The 15,339-nt window shown below is 56.6% G+C and overlaps 1 protein-coding gene across 11 annotated transcripts in view; it reads right to left on the reverse strand.

The window, feature by feature from the left end:
- Positions 1-15,339, reverse strand: part of ZFYVE28 (zinc finger FYVE-type containing 28) — a 103,880-nt gene that overhangs the window by 41,461 nt on the left and 47,080 nt on the right. For all 11 annotated transcript variants that reach the window (XR_006605197.1, XR_006605195.1, XR_006605194.1 and 8 more), the window contains exons 2-4: positions 11,908-12,048; positions 3,425-3,562; positions 1,437-1,639 (exon numbers count right to left, since the gene is read on the reverse strand). Coding sequence is in view for 6 of the 11 variants with exons in the window: in XM_045074776.1 (XP_044930711.1) it covers positions 1,437-1,639; positions 3,425-3,562; positions 11,908-12,048 (482 nt within the window). In the remaining 5 variants the exon portion in view is untranslated. The remainder of the gene's footprint in view (positions 1-1,436; positions 1,640-3,424; positions 3,563-11,907; positions 12,049-15,339) is intronic.

Below are 15,339 nucleotides of genomic sequence, written 5' to 3' on the forward strand. Positions count from 1 at the left end.
GCCTCCTCCAGGGTGAGGCCTAGTCCAGCACCTCCTGCGCCCCCTGCCCTGCCCAGCCTGGTCCCCCTCAACCCTGGCCTTGTCTCACCTGAAACCATGGCCCTCCCCCTCCTGGGCTCTGCACGCCCTGGGCCTGGCACTGCCTGCTTTGTGATGTCCCTGACTGGGTGCCGACCTTCGTGAGTGTGAGTGAGTGGATGGATGCACGCGCAGGTGGGTGAAGACCGCAGGGTGGGGGTGGTCACACCGGGTGGGGCACAGGGGCCTCCTGGGCAAGAGACACCGTGTCCTACCCCTCCCCAGGTTAGGACACGTCTCTTTGATCCTAACTTCCCAGCCCCGATTTTCTCCTGTTAATAAAAGTTTCTTTGGGACCGGGGGAAGCCAGAAAAGGATACAGAAGGAAAACCAGAGTCTGTGCTCCCGCCTCCTGGAGGGCACTATCTTTCACTTGCCAGCTTATGCGATGGACAATTTGTGCTAACTGGGACCTCCATGGATGCGGATTTGGGGTCCCACTTTTTCACACCTAACCGCGATCGTCTCCGCATCTGTGGGAGCTGGTGGCGTGCCTGCCCCCCAGTGCTGGGTGTGAGGAGTCCCCCAGACCCTGCTTGTGTCCTACAGGGAAGGAGCAGATGAGTGCAGCCTGGAGGGGGTTGGGGGTGGAGGGAGGCACTGGATGGAGAAGGGGGAGGGCTCTGCCTTGGCTCCCCAGGCTAGGGACAGCAGCAGGCGGGAGGACATGGGTGGGGCACCGGGTGGGTGGTGATGGAGGGTGTCGTGCAATCCAAACCTGGGAGGTGACCTTGCCCTCACCCCAGGGAGCTGAAGTCCCCACGTCCAGGAGCCACGGCCACCCCTCCCTTGCTCCACTGTGTCCGGGGTCTGAGCACATGGAGGTGAGGGGACGTGATGCTCGTGGTGTTTGTGCGGGGGCAGATGAACAGATGGGGTGAAGGGGGCAGCTTGCGAACACCAAGCCCCGCACGGTGAGCCTAGGCACAGACGGGAGGCGAGGCAGGAGGCAGAGGTGAGAGCCAGAGGCAGGAGGTCAGAGGCAGGAAGCAGGCGGGAAGCGAAGCGGGAGGTGAGGCAGGAGGCGAGGTGGGAAGGGAGCAGCAGAGCATCGGGCGGCGGCACGGGTGGAGGCTGGCATATCCACTCCTGGTGACTGTTACGGGCAGGCGCCTCCCGGCTCTTTCGTGCTGGGGTGCATCGGGGAGAGGCAGAGGGGGTGGGCTGGACCCCTGGAAAGGTCACCCAGCCTGACCCCCACACCCCTGCCTCATGGGTCCAGGGCTCACTACACGGACCGCCGGCCCTGAACCCGCCCTGGCTACCCACTCCGCACATCCATCCCATGGGAAACATCGTGACTGGTGCGTTGGGGCTGATGTCCCCCCAGACACAGGAGGCAAAGGCCTCAGAGTCACCTCAGCTCGAACTCAGCAAACAGGACATCGAAGTGTCTCAGCGCCTCCCGCATCTTCTCCGTGTAGGTGTGGAGGTCGCGCAGCGCCTGGTCTCGGAGGGCGCCCCGCACGTCCTCCAGGCTGCGGGTCAGCTCCTTGGCCAGCGGGCGCATGGCCATGCTCTCCAGCTCACGGTTCATGATGATGGAGCCAGCGGCCAGGCACTGTGGGTGACAACGCGGGTCCGGAGAGGCCCGGGGGGAGAGGCGTCAGCTCCAGTTCCAGGGGAGCCCCTGGAGTCCCACTGGCGGGGGTCCCCCCTCTGAACTGCAGAGAGCGGATGCTCTAACGGCCAGCCCTGAGGACGGTGGGACAGGGAGGCAGGGCAGCAGGCACAGGCTGGGGTGCGCTGTCATTCCCAAGACCCCTCCCTGAGGCTCCTCTCCTGGAAATACCCTCACCTCACACCCTGGGACAAGCGTCTCGAGATGCTGCACCTGCTCGCTCCTGGTCTCTACCAAACCCAGACCCCAACAAGTCCATGCTGATAAGTACGCCCCCTGTAAGGGGCTGCACACGGACCCAGAAGGAGAGGAAGTCCAACCAGGACTCTGGGGTATGGGGTTTCATGCTCAGGGCCCAGTCTTGCGACGCCTGTCCCCTCCCACCCAGCCCACAGCTGGGTGACCAGGGACGCCCCAACACCACGTTCGGGGCAACACTTCAGGCACGAGGCCCTCGGGGCCAACCATGCTCCCCGAGACCACTGACCTTCCTAGCAATTAAAAACACCTCACTTCCACAAATGCTGACTGACCTTCCGCTGACTGAGACTCATCAGTGTGGGACTCCTAGCTGCTAGGCAATACAGAAGGTCCCTCTGTGCCCACAGACCCACCCATGCCTATACTGGGCGGGGGCAGACCACAGGCCAAGTGGGCTGTGTGCATCACCCCGGAGTGTTCTACATGTCAGGGACACGGGTGCTTATCAGACCCACGTCCTGGCTGAGGGGTGGCCATGTGATCCCCATGTGGGGCTATGGTGATGTGGGGCCCCCTGCCCGCCTCAGGCCTGCACCAGTCAACAGCGAACCTTGTCAGCAGTGACCCAGAGATGAGCCGGGGCAAGAAGCACTTTCCTGGAGGCAGGGCTCAGCATTACTGATTTCCTACCCCTCTGGAGGTGCATGTGGAGCTGGCTGGCCCCGGGGCCAGCCCGCACTGGGGAGACAGCACCCTGAGTATCCCTGGGCATGGGGCCTGCCTCATATCCAGGCCACATAGCTGTCCCTGTCTCTGGGGCCCACTCTGAGACCAGGCAGTGGGACAGCTTGCCTGGGACCTGCCACACCAATCAGAGCATGGGCAAGGATGCCCTCCCACCCAGGGGGTCAGAGCAGTGGGGCAGTGGGCAGGGGGCCCAAGGCCAGGCAGTCCCGGAGGAAGATGCCGTATCCCAGGGACTCACCGGCATCAGGCTGCAAACCTCAGCATGGGAGGGGTGGCAAGGTGGGGGCACAGGCAATGACTGGGGCAATATGGGTCCTGTCCCACAGGGCAGCCACCCTCCTCTTAGGCTGCAGTCCCCACAATGGGAGACAAGAAAGGAGGTGTGAGGGGTGCGTGAGGGGTGGCTCCAGCCAGGCCTTGAGTGCAGCTCCCAACCCCGCGGGCAAGGATGTCCCCCAACAGTGGGCTAGGGAGGTTCTGCTCCCGACACTAGAACCCCTGTGGGCCCTCACATCTGGGGGCCCAAGAACCTCCCAGAAATTGCTCACGAAGCTTCATGTCTGTGTTCATATGTGTAGATCTGGGGAGCAGTCTCAGGGCTTTCCCAGACCCTCAAAGTAGTCCTCCTAGGCTCGGAACGCATTGTCGGTAATCCCCAGCAGTGGGTTCTGACCCCTTGCAGGGGTGACCCCAGGTCCCTAACCACTGCAGATGCACACACAGGGGAGCTGCATAGCGCCCTAAACTGCGACCCTAGACCCAGGCGCTGCCCGCTACCTCAGCACCAAACCACAGCTGGCCTGCCAGGTTGTCATGCCGGATTTCCTCAGGGAACTTGACACAGAAATCCCGCGGGGCCCGGTCCTGGGGAATGCACACGTCCATGATCTGGTTAATGATGTTTAACACGTTGTCCTGAAACAGAATCGGAGAGACTGTGCTGAGACACGCTGCTGCTGGTGGCTGTCAGGCTGCTTGGAAAATACGAGACACAGATGGGGCACAATGCTGTTCTTGAAGCTTACGAGGCTGATACAGTAATACACCCCAGCTCACTCTGAGATGGCTACACAATGTTCATATGCTCCAGGAGCATCGAGAATAAACATCCAGGTCCCCCTGCCTGCCTGGTCCCGCTGCTCACACTCACAGAGCCCACGCGTGCTGCCGACCCATAGTCAGGCTCCCTGCAGCCCGGGCCATGAGGACTATCCCTGGACAGCTCTCTGAACACCAGCATGTGACCCTCTTACAACAGAGTGCGAGGAGCAGCGTGGCTCGGTGGGAGGGCACACCGCAGGCTCGCTGTCCTGCTTCTGTTGACATCAGGCACCCTGTCATCCTGGGCGTGGTCACAGCACAGACAAGACCCGCTACTGTCAGGGAACAATACCAGCGGCAAAACTGGCCTTCTCAGACCTGCCACACAATGCTCCAGACCCTCTGCAGTCAGGCCAGGCAAAGCCGCCACCCTCTCTGGACCTCGGTTTACTCCTGCGTAGATGGAGCAGGCCAGCACAAACGGCCCGACTCCATCTAGGCTGCAATACCTCGACTCCTCTGGAACCAGCAGATCAGTGAGCCAGCAAGGAAGAGGTGCTCCCTGCCTTCTGGTGGTGGAGACTCTCAATCCTCCCCTCACAGCCGTGTGACCAGGGACAGGCTGCCTAACTTCTCTGGTCCTCCAGGCAGCCCAGAAAAGGATACCATGATTCCCAGTCCCCAGGCTGTCAGGAGGGCATGAGCTACAATCTGTAACACCCAGCAGCAGCCGTTTCCCAGTCTGCCAGCCACGGTTGGCATCTCTAAATCTCCACTGCCAGAAGCAGTGCCAGCGTCATGGTCACAGCTGCGCTGTGTGATGTTGGCGTGGTCAGTGACTTCCTTAGGATCCACGCGTTTCCAAGAGTCAAGAGTGCGCTTACAGTTATGGGTTCAGGTTACAGCCCAGCAAATGGCTTTCCAGAAAGATGGCTCTAGCTGATGCTCTTGCCCTTAGAGATTTTATATCTCAACACCCCTCCTTTCCACCCTCTGAGGCTCGACTTTCATTTCTGTTAGGAAGCAGATACAAACAGTCCCCACACGTGGGAAGCATGACATTGCTAATGTAAAACGTCAGCACCCTGAGCTCTGACAACACAAAAAATCAGAATAAAATTCGACCAGCATCAAGCGGTAGTACCATGAGTTCTTTTTAAAACGCTTTCTGGGCAGAAAGGCCCCTTTCTTGTGATTCAACAAACTAATGAACAGTCAGCACCCTCAAAAGCTGGGAGCGCCCAGTCAATATCAGCTCCTAGAAAGAGCCAAGGCTCTGACCTCCCACGTGATGCTTGCATCTACTGTACATCCTGCTGGTCCGTGAGGACACCACCACCCAAGGGCAAGGGCAGGGCTCCTTTTTTCTGTTGGGTCCCCAGTGCCCAGCAAACATCTGCGGGGACCTCTGATTCCAGCCAATGCAGAGCAATAGGAACCAAATCGATAACCACAGTCATGGGGAAAATAAGACAGTGGTTCTTAAGACACTGGCCATCACACAGCCAAGTGGCCCCAAGAGAAGAGAAATAGGCAAGGCGAGAGCTGTGACCAGGTGGCTCATGGCCCAGAGCAACCCTTCAGGTCCCAGTCTGGAGAGAGGGTACCCCAGCGGGACCCAGCAAACGCCCTCACTGAAGAGAAGAACTGAGTGTCTGGGGGATCAGGATAGTTAGAATCGAGAGGAGAGAGAGCTGTCCGGAGGAAACCCTGCAGACTCGAGAGCAGGGGACAGACACAGGCCGGCAAGACCAGGAAGGGGGTACAGGTGCCATACATGAGCCGTGGCCAGAGCTCAGAGCACTGTTCACAGGGTACTGGGCAGAACACCCAAAGTGTGTTGCCTCCATGGGGAGGGTGGTTAACCCCAGACTGAACTCAGCTCTGACCCCACCTAACATCTTAAAAAACAGGATCCAAGAGGGCCAGACCATTTATAAATAACCAAACTGCATTACAAAACTAAGGTCAAACAGACTTATAGGAATACAAAAATATTCAGCTCCCAGAAGGACCAGACTCACAATATTAGGCATTCAATTAAAAATAAAATACCAGGCTTGCAAAAAATTAAGAAAATATGACACATGATAAAAAGAAAAATCAAGCCTAGCTGAGGCAGGTGGCACAGTGGCCATTGGAGGACATGGAGATGGCCCTTACATGTGACTCACATGCATTCCAAAAGTTAGCTGAGACCGTGAAGACATAAAAAGGACACAAGCTGATTTTGAGATGAAAATTACAATATCTGAGCTGAAAAAAAAACACATCAGACAATATTCAACCCAGATCAGACATTTCAGAAGAAAATAACAATAAACTAAACACGAAGTAACTGAAACTCTCCAATGAGCCCAAGAAAGAAATGAGACTTCAGGATATCAGACATATCATGCAAGACCCAAGAGAAGGAGCGGGATGGGAAAAAGATTTGAAGGAATTATGGCCAGTTTTTGTACAATTTAATGACAACTATAAACACAAGGTCCAAGAAGATCAATGAACCCAAAGGGCAAGAAACACGAAGAAAATTATACCAAATCGCAGCATGATGAAATGGATAGAAACCAATAAAAAAAGGCCTTACAAGTAGTAAGACAAAAAGACACTACCCACGCAGAACAAAGATAAGGGGGACCCCGGCTTTCTCACTAGAAGAGTATGCGTCAGACGGCAGCAAAGTTCTGTCTTTCCAGCCCTGAGTAGCCATGAATCCGAGGATCCCCACTCCGCCTAATAGCGCATGTCTGAGAAAAGCCTGTGACAGCTAGTGCCATGCTGAGTGGGGAAAACTGCATTCTTTCCCCAGTATTGACCTACAGACTCAGTGTACTCCTGCTCAGCGGGCTTTTTTATAGACCTCTGCTAGCAGTTTCTAAATTCCATACAGAAAGGCAAAGAACTTAGAACAGCCACAACACCTTTGAAATAGAAACACTGGAGATCTGACACCACGGGATTCTAAGACACAGTATAGAGCTGCCGTGATTGAGACAGCATGGTACTGGCCTGAAGACAGATTGAGGGGACAGAACAGAGAGCCCGAATATAGACCCCTCACTCATGTGGAGACCTGATTTTCCCAAAGGTGCAATAAACACTTTTCAGTGGAGAAAGGATATAGTCTTCTCAACACATGATACTAGAACAAGAGAAAATTCATTTGTAAAAAAACCACAAAAACATGTGTCCAATCATCATACTAATACTGACAGTAAGTCACCATGCATCACAGACCTCAATGTAAAGCCTGAAAGTATAGCACTTCTAAAGGAAAACACAGGGGACAATCTGATGACCTTGGGTTCTTGATCTGATGACCAAGATTCTTGGACAGGACACCAAAAGCATGACCTACAAAGGGAAAAAAAGGGTAAACTGGACTTCAACAAAATCTAAAACTTATGTCCTTCAAAAAACTAGGCAGAGAATGAAAAGACAAGCCACAGACTGGGAGAAAATAATGTGAATCATAAACAGATGACGGTTGGTGTCCATAATAAAGAACTCTCAAAAGTCAATATGGAAACAATTCAAAGAATTCAAGAGCTGGGGCACCAGGGTGGCTCAGTGGATTAAGGCCTCTGCCTTCGGCCCAGGTCATTATCTCAGGGGTCCTGGGATCAAGCCCCACATCGGGCTCCGTGCTCAGCAAGGAGCCTGTTTCCCCCTCTCTCTCTGACTGCCTCTCTGCCTACTTGTGATCACTGTCTCTCTCTCTCTGCCAAATAAATAAAATCTTAAAAAAAAAAAAAAAAAAAAAAAAAAAAAGCTGCGAGGAGCTCTCCCTGCCTTGGCAAGAGGTCATCAGCCCCCTGGGGTCCCCTGGCCTCAGTCCCTCCTGGGCACAGATCTTGGGACCCCAAATGCAGACTTGTAGTCACACCAGCCCCCAGATGTAGCACACACCAGACAGGAGGCTGGAGTGTGCAGTCAGGGCACACCAGGGATGCCTCTCTCCCCAAGAACCCCCTTCTGTCACAGTGAGCACGGGCCCCTTCCAACACAGGGAAGTTCGAGGGTGTCCCTTACCAAGTGCAGCTCCGCTCACATCACAGACCTGCAGCAAGGCACCTCCATGACCACACTTGTAGCTACACTTGGGCACAAGATCCGCACATTTTGCCATATAACATTCTTCACTGAAACATCTGCAATTATACTCGCTTGATGGCAAAAGTTACGGTGTGCCTTAGGAAAAACAGGTCTATGATGATGCCGGAATCCCATCCAGGACAAATTCAGCCCATCTGCGCCACGATATCCAAATCTCACTGCATTCGTATCCGGGGCTGCCATCACAGCACCACACCTGGCAGTTCCAAGTGTATTCCTCACAGGTCTGGAGGCCGGGAGTCTGAGACCCTGGTGCGGGATGCCAGGTTCAGTCGCACTTATACAGGTGGGCGGTTGCAAGATGAGATGCAGGTGCGGGTGGGCGGGGTTCTGAAACCCAGGTGTAGGTAGGTTGGTTCCGAGCAGCAGGTTGGAGGTGGGTGGGTTGAGAGACCCAGGTGCAAGGAGGCGGGTTCCCTCTGAGGCCGCCCTCCTGGGCTTGTAGATGGTCTTCTCCCCCGTCCTCACATGATTGTTCCTCTGCATTCTATGACCTAATCTCCTCTTCTTACAATGACACTGGTCAGATGGGATCAGGATCCATGCTATTGACCTCATTTTACCTTAATTATGTCTTTAAAGATTGGTTAGGACCTGAATGTATGAATTTGGGGAGGACACAATTCAGCCCATCACAACAATCCAGGATTCATATCATCCTACTGAGCTGCAATCTCTTTTTTTTTTCTTTTTTAAGATTTTATTTACTTATTTGACAGACAGAGATCACAAGTAGGCAGAGAGGCAGAAAGAGAGAGTGGGGGAAAGCAGGCTCCCTGACGAGCAGAAAGCCTGATGCAGGGCTCGATCCCAGGACCCTGGGACCATGACCTGAGCCGAAGGCAGAGGCTCTAACCCACTGAGCCACCCAGGCACCCCTGAGCTGCAATTTCTAATCCTTTATAGTTTCTAAAGCCAGAAAGAACACAGACATGCAAATGTCATCAGAAATCCGCCCACATACTCACTATGCCCCAGTCCACAATCTTCACAAAGTAAAAGGTTATTTAGGTGAAAATGAAGGACTCTGACTCCTAAGATTAGAGCCGGGGGGGGACCACTGTGTGGGTCCCGGGTCTTCTCCACCTCACCGACTCCCAGCCCCTCGCTGCCTTGCCCCCCCCCTTGCTCTGCATGTCACCCGCAGAGAGCTGGTTCCTGCTGCTTCTTATGAACCCAGCCCACGTGCTTCTCACAGCATCACTCTTGTGAGAAGAGAAAAGGAGGCTCCTGTTCTTTGAGCATCTATTCTGTACTTGGCACTTGCCTGGACACTACACCTAAAAGACCCATTATGGGGCAGAAAGGTTTGACATACCACACCCCAAGGACTTGGGGTGCATGAGGCCCCCAAGACTCACTGGTGAGAGGAATCAGACTTCCCATCAGGAATTAAGAGGTGAGGCCATCACCCAGAGGACCATTGTGGAGACCCGCCCCCATGCCCTGTGGAAGACGAAGCTCCCAGGCCAGAAGGACTAGGCTCCCCGAGTACAGGCCCACCCTCAAGCCAGGAGCGCTGCCTCGGACAGAACAGAATGGGAGCCAGCCAGAGACCTGCATGTGACCTGGAAAACTGAGCCGCCAAGCAAGCTCCACACAGACATCCCAGGCCCAGCCAAGGGCTGTACTTGGGCTGATGGGGCCCCCAGAGATGAGATACCCCCAGACATTCAGACTAGAAGACTCAGGGATCTGTCACCAAGGCCAGAGTCACAGCCAACAGTGGGACAAGGAGAGGTTCACTGGTAGTGCTGAGCCACCAGCCCCGAAGCTCAGAAAGTCGCGGCCTCCCAGTGCTTGGCAGTGGCGGCCACATGCTGCCCGGGACAGACTCACAGGTGCCCAGCACATCAGGGGCCTAGGGCCCCTAAATCTGGCCTCAATAACCCGCCTGGGATGGCAGTGCCTCTGACCTTTCGGAGCTCTGCATCTTAACTGCAGGTCCCCAGACTCTGCGCGAAACGGCACACGGGCCTGTGTACGAGCAGCACCCCAGAGGCCTGCCCCCTCCACGCCCACCTCACTTCTGGGGCACTGATCACCCTCTGCACAGAGGCAGACAGTCTTCAAGTGACTGCTATTGAATGAATGAATGAATGAATGAACGCGCAATCACAGAAACAACCCAGCATCACCATGGGAATAGAACATGGAGCAGGCGTCAGAAGCAGAAAAGACAAAAATGTGTTGTTTTAAGACAAACGTTAGAAATGAAGACACTTTCCAACTGAGATGCCTGAGCTTTGTAGAAATTCACTAGCCAGGAGCCCTTACACAGGCCATAGCCTGGAAGGGGCCAATAAAACAAATACTGTGAGTTGTGTTTATAAAGTTATAGCACGTACAAGACGGCATCCCTGCTGACTCTACTCTCCTTGGCCCAGGACGCGTGGCCACCATTTCTGAGTGTGCTGTCCTGTGTTGGGGGCTCTACCGCAGGCCCGTGCTGTCCTCTGAGAGGACCGTGCAGCGCCGGCCCTGGGCAGGGATCTGGGCTCCTGGCCTGTGGGGGCCTTCCCAGCTACCTACTCTGTCCACACCCACACTGCAGTCGGCCCCTACACCCCTTCCTCCTAGGGGTCTGCAGTTGGGGCTGAGCCAGGGAGAGGGGCCTGTGGGACCAGACTGGGTAAGAGCCCTGCTTCACGTCTCTCATGAGCTTCCCCGGGAGACGGGACCCCACATGTGTTGTCACACGGCGCTGCTGGGAACAGAGCATGTCCCACCTGACTGCCTGGGAGAGGATGCTGGCAGCTGGCGCCTGTTTCCTCTGAACTTCGTCTCCCAAAGCCCCCCACCCTGTACCTGTTCCCTTCGCTTATTTTGCCTGGTCTGTGTTCATCAGGATAAACCCCCGGCCGTGAGCACGACTACCTGCTACGTCCCCTGTGTCCTCCTAGGGAGTGAGCGGACCTGGGCTGGTCCCGGGACCCTGACACAGGAGTGTTAAGAGAGCAGTGAGAAATTAAAGACGCCTGTGCAAGATCCTTCTAGCTTTTTGGATTTGTTTCTCGACTCCCTTAGAGTTGCCTTGTCCACGCCTAATTCCAGAGCAGCTTTCTTCTCTGGTTTGTGTTCAGTTGAGGATCCGCGAAGCACCCAGTTTGCATAACCTGCAATTACATCAGCCTGTGAACTGGCCAGTCCATTGCAGGGGACACAGAGCTGTGGTGGGGCAGGCGGGGCGCGGGCAGGGGCATGGGGTGGGAGGCTGGGAAGGCAAGGGTGCAGGCGGGGGAAGGCAGGGGTGGGGGGCACAGGCAGGGGCAGGCAGGTGGGGGCATAGACAGGGGTGGAGGCATAGGCAGGGGCGCAGGTGGGGATGCTGGGAGGTCTTCCAACTGCAAGGTCGGTGTGTTGCAAGCATAAGGAATGAGATCCTCTGGTGGGAAAGGGAGATGGCCTGGCAAGTCCAGAGACCCTTCTGGCCCCTCCAGTGCCCCAGAAGTGGGGAGGGCCTCCTGGTCATCCTAAGGCCAGCTAGGACCTGCTCCTCCCACCAAAATCTGACTCCCACAGCTTAAAACCCGCAGTGGGGTGCTGGCTTCTGCGGCCTCCCTCCCCATGGCATCCCGAGCTCCTTGTGATCTGGAAAGCACAACCCCAGTTCCTCTCCCAGGCCAGAGAGAATCCAGCCACACTTATGGGTAGAATACACCAAGACATTCCAGAACTTTGTGAAAGGCACTGACCGTCCCTTGACAAAACCACATCACGCCTTAGGCTCTCACACGGGTCATAGGCTCAACCGGGAAGACATTACTAGCATCATTTCCAGGGCTGCAACCGTGCAACCCCCTGAGACCCCAAACCCCATCTCTACATGGGACCCCCACAGCCCAGCCCGGTCCTGTGCTAGCAGCACCCCAGCTGAGACCCTGCTGGCTCTCGCTCATCCCGCCTTCCCAATATCTGCCTGCGAGGTGCCCTGTGCCAGCTGCGCTCATCGCCTGGCTCTCCACACAGCTCAGGTGTAGCTGGACCCAGGGTTGCCTGGCACCATCCCCAGGCCACCCTGATGTGTGCTCACTGCACGTGAGCTGGTGACAAAGCCTCAGTCCCCCTGCAACAAGCCCTGTGGGCCCAGGCGCACTCACCTGGCAGGAGCGGAACTGGCTGACAAGCAGTGTGCACCGCTGGGGGTCCTTCCGCCCATCCAGACTGTCCAGCTCAGCGGCCACCTGGTTCAGCTCCTCATCCGCATAGTAGAACTGGGCAAGCAGCTGCGGGTCCGACCTCTGTGGGGGACAGCGGCATGGGCGTCAATGGGAGCCTCAGCCCTCACAAGGAGCCCCACACCCGGCCTGAACCACCCCAACTTCTCAGCAGGCCACCCTGGCGGCGGGGCCCAGGGGATGGCCCCTCTGTAGAGAAGCCCAATATCCCAGCAGAATCTCCCAATGCTGGGAAGACTCAGATGCGGGGCTTAGGGACAGCAGGGCCCAAGCAGGGTCCAGGTGGCAGGGGCATAATGGGATCAGTTCTGAATAAGCAGTTTGCATCCCTGAAAGGACACTACAGACATCCCCGGGAGGATGAAAACTGCTTATTGTTGGCCCAGACCAACACAGCACAACTGCCTCTAATGAAAACCCATCAATGGTTGCTTACCTGTTCTACCCTCTAGAATCTTCTAGGACCTCAGCCCGGTTCCCATAACACCAGAAAATGCCAGTGCTCTGTGGCAGGAAGCCCCTTCCTCAGGGGCTCGCCTCCCACCCCACTTCGAGCAAAACCCTGGTTCCCTGCTCCCCTGACTGGACTGTCCTGACTCCGCTCCCTGGTGTGCTCCCGCCCCACCCGCCACTCCCCTCATACACCAACCCACTCTCTCCTACCTGCCTTCTCCCTTCACACCCACATACTCCTCACACACCAGCCCACTTCCCTCACACCTGCCTGCTCCCCTCACACACCAGCCCACTCCCTCCTACCTGCCTACTCCTCACACAACAGCCCACTTCCCCCACACTCCAGCCCACTCCCTTCACATACCATCTCTTCCCCTCACACACCCACCTGCTCCCCTCACACCAGTCCACTTCCTCACCTGCGCCTTCTCTCTCATGCCTGCCCACTCCCCTCACACACCAGAACACTCCCCTCACACCCACTTGCTCCCCTCACACACCTGCCTGCTCCCTTCACATACCACCTGTTCCCCTCACATACCCACCAGCTCCCCTCACACCAGCCCACTCTCCTCACATGCACCCTCTCCCTCACACCTGCCCACTCCCCTCATACATACCAGCCCCCTCCCTCCACATACCCACCGGCTCCCCTCACACAGTCACCCACTCCCCTCATGCCCCACTGTTCCCATCACACACTGGCTTGCTCCCCTCACATACCAGCCCACTCACCTCACACCAGCCTGCTCCCTCACACAGAAGCCTGTTCCCTCACCCATCCACCCCCTCCCTCACACAGCAGCCCCCTCCCTCCACATACCTGCCTGGTCCCCTCCACACACCAGCCCATTCCCCTCACATCAGCCTCCCCGCCTCACACCTAACTGCTCGTTCACACCTGCTGCACCCTTCACACACTAGCCTGCTCCCTTACACCCACCTGCGCCCCTCCTCATATCTGCCCACTCCCTTCACACACCTGCCTGCTCCCCCCCCCACACTTGCTCACTCCCCTCACACACCAACCTACTCCCTCCTATCTGCCTGCCCCCCTCAACACTAGCCCGATCTCCTCACATGTGCCCTCTCCTTCACACCTGCCCACTCCCCTCACACACCAGCCCACTCCCCTCACACACCAGCCTGCTCCCCTCACACCTACCTGCTCCCCTCACACACCAGCCCACTCTCCTCACATGCACCCTCTCCTTTACACCAGCCCACTCCCTCCACACACCGGCCATTCCCCTCACACCCACCTGCTCCCCCTTACACACCAGCCCACTCTCCTCACACACGCCCCCCTCACACCCGCCCCTTCCCTCACACAGCAGCCCACTCCCCTCATGCCCCCCTATTCTCCTCACATGCCTGCCTGCTCCCCTCACACACTGGCCTGCTCTCTCACACACCTGCCTGCTTCCCTCACACACCAGCCCACCCATCTCACATACCGCCTGCTCCCCTCACACACTAGCTTGCTCCCCTCACATACCAGCCCACTCACCTCACACCAGCCTGTTCCCACACACCTGCCCCACCCTTCACACACCAGCCCCCACCTCCACACACCTGTCTGCTCCCCTTACACCCACCTGTTCCCCTCACACACTCACCTGCTCCCCTCACACCCCTGCCTGCTTCCCTCACAGCAGCCTCCTCCTCTCACATACAGGCATGTTCCCCTCACACACAACCTGGTTCCCTCACACACCCACCTGCTCCCCTCACACCTGTCCGCTCCCTTACACACCAGCCTGTTCTCTATACCTGCCTGCTCCCCTCACACACCAGCCCCCTCATACCAGCTGCTCCCTCACAGGTCAGCCTGCTCTTGCTCCCTCTGGCCTCAGGCAGGCATGGCCTCTTCCCTTTGATCTGAGTTTCCAGGATTAGGAGAAACCCACAGTAAAAGTGATGGATCCCACGAAGGTATTTTTATAAGTGGCGTTCTTCATGACCATACAGAGAAAAACAAAGAAGGAAAGACACCAAATCACACAGGTGCCCAAATTTGCTGGAAAAAAATCACATGGATGTACACTGCACAGGTGACCCAGGAGCTACCACATGGTTGTGTTTATAACCTAATCTTGTTAAACGTAGGATAACTTATTTTCCTAATTTTAGTCGCCCTTTTCTTCCCACCGCAGATTCTGCCCTTGGCCCTGGCATTTTGCCCCTCCCCTGTGTGTGGTCATCCACAGAGGCTTTTCCCGCCTCAGGGGCCTGGGTCCTCAAGGGCCTGACTCAGTCAGCTCTTGAGGCTGGCCCAGGGAGGAGCCCCCCGATGTGGCAGACAGATGGAGCGGGGTGCCCAGCGCGCTGACTGGCGCCGGAGGTGGACAGGTGACCCAGGCAGGGCCAGGGAGGACTGGTATCGGAGGGAAGCGCCTGCTCTTCCAGCCACTTACCCAGCACTCGGCCAGGTATGCTGGGCTCGGGGTACAGCCTGAGATGAGACAGACCCAGATCCACCCCCCCAACAAATAGTGTGCCCCCTTCTCATGCCCTCTTTGGTCCTGGGAGCCAGTGCAGCCCCTCGATGGGCTCAGCTGATTGCCCTGGTTCCTGGCACACCTAGGAGAGTAACCAGTCTCCCCTCTATGATCAACCAGGGACAGGACTGGGGTTGGGGGCTGGGCAATACCTTTTGCCTCTTTCCTGTTCCACTGATGTTCAAAGACATCTCCCAGCCCGTCTCCCAAGGGTGGGGAGTCCCAGGGAGGGGCAGTGGTGGTGCTGGTGGGCAGGGGGTGGGGTAGCCTCAGGGCCATTGACTGGAGGCCACTGACCATCAGATGAGGCCCTAAGGCCTTCTCTCTGCTTCTCAGAGGCATCCCTGGTATTAAGCTGAGTGAAATAAGTCAGCCAGGGAAAGACAAAGACCATGTG

Source organism: Mustela putorius, unplaced genomic scaffold (genome assembly GCF_011764305.1).
Source record: "Mustela putorius furo isolate JIRA1106 unplaced genomic scaffold, ASM1176430v1.1 tig00000083_pilon_pilon_pilon, whole genome shotgun sequence".
In the NCBI taxonomy this organism is placed as follows: domain Eukaryota; kingdom Metazoa; phylum Chordata; class Mammalia; order Carnivora; family Mustelidae; genus Mustela; species Mustela putorius.